The 6,000-nt window shown below is 31.4% G+C and overlaps 1 protein-coding gene across 1 annotated transcript; it reads right to left on the minus strand.

The window, feature by feature from the left end:
• Window positions 1-3,746: 3,746 nt before the first annotated feature.
• Window positions 3,747-4,670, minus strand: LOC136812969 (putative ATP-dependent DNA helicase Q1). Its single transcript, XM_067069474.1, has one exon. It carries the CDS (start codon window positions 4,668-4,670, stop codon window positions 3,747-3,749), a length of 924 nt encoding a protein of 307 aa, XP_066925575.1.
• Between the last annotated feature and the right edge of the window lie 1,330 nt (window positions 4,671-6,000).

The following is a 6,000-nucleotide window of genomic DNA, read 5'->3' on the forward strand; positions in this document are numbered from 1 at the left end:
CCTGGTTTTAAAAGTAATCAAAGAAATTCTATTGGAAACTTGAAATCTAAAAGTTTTTTGAAAAGGTTTAAGATTATTTCATTCAAGAATAAGTTATTAATTCAAATTGACATTCATAACAGAATGATATATCAGTATTTTCGTTACAGTCATTACTGTCTACATTTTGAATTTCATAACCGTTTAATTGAAAGTTTTTTTTTTTTTTTGTTTTTTCTTTTTGTTTTGTTTTAAAAAGTTTAAAAGTTTTTCTGAAATCAATCAGTAAAGGCTTCAATTCAAAATATCGTTTATCATTAGTACTTATCATTTACTTTGTATGTGTTTGTTTTTGTTTGTTTAGATCATTAGTCACAGTATCAGTGATGGTTTACAGAGAGCTCAAAAAGAAGAAACACGAGAAGGAACTGTACCCATTTTGCATATGTATCTATGCTACAAGAATAATAAAACTGGAGAATGCTCAAAGAAAGGATACAAGAAAGCCAAAGGAAGAAACGAACATGAAAAAAAGAAGCATAACTACGACAGGTTAGCTCATGCTTCAAAAGCTCTCTAAACTTTCATTAATCTCAACTACATAAAAATTGTATATATAACAAATGGAATGCTGATTGAAATATTATGTAGTCAACTTTTGTTTATAATTTTGAATAAAAAATAGCCTTTTTAATTTGGAATTTTGTCCATTTTAGATCAAAGTGGGAGACTAAGCGGCTGGACTATCAAAAGGCTTTGTTGTCATTCAATCTGTTACTACGCAACATCAATGACTCAATCAGGGAAGGCGATGGAGAGAGGCTTATGGAAAATTACAAAGTAGCAATGTTATACTTCAAGGCACATGGGCATAAAAATTATGCTTTGTCCCTACTTAAGTATTTTTACACCATATAAAACACAAATCAGAATTTGCTCACGAATTGTTGTGGGAAGGTTTTGTTAACAACAAAGGGTACCCCGGCCGAAATATTTCCCTAGATTTACATTTGGAGCACTTAAACAACTTTCTGAAAGAACTACTTAAAAACCTGAGATCTAACCTGACGAAAAACAATAACGCAGAAAGAGTTTCGAAGGCTCTGAATAACATAAAGTTAATGGTTGATAATACAGAAAAAATGTTGGACGTAAAAAAAACAAGAATCTGGAAGTCGCAAGTTCAAGTCAGAAGATACTGTTCGACATTTAGCATCAGAACTACATAAAAACAATCCATTCAAAGAAAGTTATGAGACATACGAATCATTCAAGAATTTCAATGGTCAAATTCTGCAAAAGCTGGACTGTACAGCATTTATGGAATGGATGGTTACAAAAAGAAAAGAGTTTTTTGCTTTGAACAAACTTAACCCAAAAAAATGAAAAAAAAACTTTTATTTCTATTTATCAGTATGCTACATTGCATTTTTATTTACAATACAAAGAATCTTTGAATTTATTTAATGGCTTTTTTTTAAACTTTTTGAACCCTTTTTTATAGTATTTTTGAAAAGTATTGTGTTTGTTTTAATTTCTTTATGGAACTTTGCAGTGTCTGAAGTGTATAACATTGAGAAAAACATGAAAGACTTCTAATATGTACAAATAGTTTTGAAAAAAAAATAAAATAAAATCCTCTTGTTAAATCACAATACTTCAAAAAAGTTAAGATTTTTTGTTTGTTTTTTAATCAAAATAAAAACACTGAGTATATTTTCATTTGAGATTATATCAGTTGATATTCATGTTATAGTCTATGAAAGTAGGTTCTGTTCTTACTTGATGAGATATTTTTTGTAAATAATCCTATATACCTTCACCTGGTGTATTTTATATTGAAAAGAAAATTAGAACGTTAGCAAAACAAAAAGTAAAGTGTATATATTAAAAATGTGTCTGACCCAAATAGTAATAAAAATATATACATTAAAGATTAAAAATTACCTACAAATTTTCATCATCATAATCATTGTCTGAGCTTTGCTCAGAGGAGTCTGTAAATTCATACTTAAGTTCTACAGTCTCTGTTAGATCAACTTTAGATTTTTTTGGTAAGGATGGTCCACTTTCAAAATAATTCTGAATTACATCATAAATGCGTTGAGCCCAGATTTCATCTGCTATGTAAGTGTTCAANAGGTAATCAAAGAAATTCGCTAAATCATAGTTACTTATATTGTACTATATTGTTTGTTTTCAGATTTACAATCAAGTACAGTGATGGTTTACAGAGAGCTCAAAAAGAAGAAACACGAGAAGGAACTGTACCCATTTTGCATATGTATCTATGCTACAAGAATAAAACTGGAGAATGCTCAAAGAAAGGATACAAGAAAGCCAAAGGAAGAAACGAACATGAAAAAAAGAAGCATAACTACGACAGGTTAGCTCATGCTTCAAAAGCTCTCTAAACTTTCATTAATCTCAACTACATAAAAATTGTATATATAACAAATGGAATGCTGATTGAAATATTATGTAGTCAACTTTTGTTTATAATTTTGAATAAAAAATAGCCTTTTTAATTTGGAATTTTGTCCATTTTAGATCAAAGTGGGAGACTAAGCGGGCTGGACTATCAAAAGGCTTTGTTGTCATTCAATCTGTTACTACGCAACATCAATGACTCAATCAGGGAAGGCGATGGAGAGAGGCTTATGGAAAATTACAAAGTAGCAATGTTATACTTCAAGGCACATGGGCATAAAAATTATGCTTTGTCCCTACTTAAGTATTTTTACACCATAAAACACAAATCAGAATTTGCTCACGAATTGTTGTGGGAAGGTTTTGTTAACAACAAAGGGTACCCCGGCCGAAATATTTCCCTAGATTTACATTTGGAGCACTTAAACAACTTTCTGAAAGAACTACTTAAAAACCTGAGATCTAACCTGACGAAAAACAATAACGCAGAAAGAGTTTCGAAGGCTCTGAATAACATAAAGTTAATGGTTGATAATACAGAAAAAATGTTGGACGTAAAAAAACAAGAATCTGGAAGTCGCAAGTTCAAGTCAGAAGATACTGTTCGACATTTAGCATCAGAACTACATAAAAACAATCCATTCAAAGAAAGTTATGAGACATACGAATCATTCAAGAATTTCAATGGTCAAATTCTGCAAAAGCTGGACTGTACAGCATTTATGGAATGGATGGTTACAAAAAAGAAAAGAGTTTTTTGCTTTGAACAAACTTAACCCAAAAAAAATGAAAAAAAACTTTTATTTCTATTTATCAGTATGCTACATTGCATTTTTATTTACAGTACAAAGAATCTTTGAATTTATTTAATGGCTTTTTTTTAAATTTTTTGAACCCTTTTTTATAGTATTTTTGAAAAGTATGTGTTTGTTTTAATTTCTTTATGGAACTTTGCAGTGTCTGAAGTGTATAACATTGAGAAAAACATGAAAGACTTCTAATATGTACAAATAGTTTTGAAAAAAAAATAAATAAAATCCTCTTGTTAAATCACAATACTTCAAAAAAGTTAAGATTTTTTGTTTGTTTTTTAATCAAAATAAAAACACTGAGTATATTTTCATTTGAGATTATATCAGTTGATATTCATGTTATAGTCTATGAAAGTAGGTTCTGTTCTTACTTGATGAGATATTTTTTGTAAATAATCCTATATACCTTCACCTGGTGTATTTTATATTGAAAAGAAAATTAGAACGTTAGCAAAACAAAAAGTAAAGTGTATATATTAAAAATGTGTCTGACCCAAATAGTAATAAAAATATATACATTAAAGATTAAAAATTACCTACAAATTTTTCATCATCATAATCATTGTCTGAGCTTTGCTCAGAGGAGTCTGTAAATTCATACTTAAGTTCTACAGTCTCTGTTAGATCAACTTTAGATTTTTTTGGTAAGGATGGTCCACTTTCAAAATAATTCTGAATTACATCATAAATGCGTTGAGCCCAGATTTCATCTGCTATGTAAGTGTTCAACAAATATTGGGGAGAATCAATGTAACACAAATCCTCAATAATCTTCTTCAAGATAGGGGTTGTGAGACCACTAAGAAAAGCTGACGGAACTGTACGCAAAGAATCATCAAAGTTATTATGGAAGTTACGAAGCAGATCAGATAAGTTAAATTTATCATCTTCAGACACTTCACGAATAACAATTTTAAAATCTGACGGTTCTTGATTAAATTTTTGTAAATCTTCAAACAAAAACAATTGACAACAGTCATCAGCACCACAAGCGCAAGATTTTGAACAAAAAGAGCAACAACGGTGAGCAGGGGAAATAGATGAAACAGTATTAGTATTTTCGTTGAATGGAGTAAACAACTTAGTTCTTAAACACGAATCATTTCCATCACGAATGTAATCTCTCATCTGTTTTGCAATGACTGTAGAACCTTGTGGATAAGAGTATAATATTGCATGGGAAATGTCTTCACCAGACCTTCCAGCACGTCCTATTTGTTGGCAATACTCAACAAGGCCATGAGCAGGACCAAAATGTAACACATAGGAAAGATCTTTACAGTTAACTCCACAACCAAGAGCACTAGTGGCAATAATAACTCGAACATTCCCGGTTCCTTTTGTTAAACAGTCCATGGCTTTTTGTTTGTTAAAATCTGACGTGTCTGCATGATACATACCAATTAACAAATTTTGATTCGAATCAACACCATCTTTAAAAGCATTCATTCCAAGTTCGGCTAAGAACTGTTGAAATAACCAACCAGTCAGTTCTTGAGAATAACAATAAATTAAGATTTTTGGGCAGTTGATGGCATGTTCTATCAACCAGTTGAAAACCCAAGCAAAACATTTAATACTTTTTACGCGCGCAGCGCGTCTCCTTTGGTATAATGTGCGCGCGGTCGACTAAGTTCCTATATATCGCTCAACCACTTTCAAAATTCAGACTTCGTGTATGACTACATGACATCAATTTTCGTATCAATTTTTAAATCCTCAGATCGCTCCGATCGCAAGTGAAGGATCCTCAGTGCTTTATATTTTAAATAATGAGATTGCTCAAAAATGCTCATCCGTTACCATTAGTTACGTAAAGATGACTGGTTGCGGACCGATGACCAATGACCGAAGCAATTTCTGTTGAAATTTGTGGAATTTTCTCCTCCGAGCTATTTCCACAAGGACCATATTCTATGTTATAATTGAATATAGAATTTTGAGTATCAATGCAAAGAAGCTTGTATTCAAGTCAAATTTCTTCATACCTCATCAACAGTAGACAGCACCAAACAAACAGATAGACATGGCAGCACCAATCAACAGGACAAAGGGAAGTATAAAATTTTGTATAGCCATTCATCTACAACATTGCCCCTTGATTTTCCAACTTGAGGGTTGTTGGCCTTAACTTACCTAGGCTAGCGCTAGCAACACCCAAAAGACCAGTAAATTGTACAACTAACAAATAAAAGCAAAAAAGGGATTTATACAAAATGTATTTTGAATATTTACCTGTAGCTGTATCATCACTCACAGTTAAATAAAACGCATACGTTGTATTTGAATTTATTAGCTAACAAAAAATTAATCCAAGTTTTTCAATATCCACCATCTCAAATATGAATTCTCGTGAACAACAGAGAAATTCACCATTGCCCCTGAAAAACATGGGACAAAATATTTGTTTCTTTAATTCAGTTCTCCAAGCCCACTTTTCTCTTGATGGTTTTCGTGAATACATTTTTAACAAGCTCGTAAAACGAAAATAAACTTGAAACTTGAACTTAAATATACATCACGCTCACAGCACAGGACATGACCAACGAAGAACGTTAACTTGTGAAAAAGTTAGCTAATCCCATTGAATATGGATGTAGACAATTGGAGATCACCGCACATACACCAAAATTTTATTGCAAACTATAAACTTTTCCTTCACATGCGTTTAAATGTGGAAAACTTTTGTCGTGAACAATTAACTTTTCCTTTGCATGCGTTTAAAATGGGGAAAACTTTTATGGTGGACTATTAACTTGTCCTCTTCGCATGAGTTCAA

This window comes from Clytia hemisphaerica, unplaced genomic scaffold (assembly GCF_902728285.1).
Source record: "Clytia hemisphaerica strain Z4C2 unplaced genomic scaffold, Clytia hemisphaerica genome assembly, whole genome shotgun sequence".
NCBI classification, from domain to species: Eukaryota; Metazoa; Cnidaria; class Hydrozoa; order Leptothecata; family Clytiidae; genus Clytia; species Clytia hemisphaerica.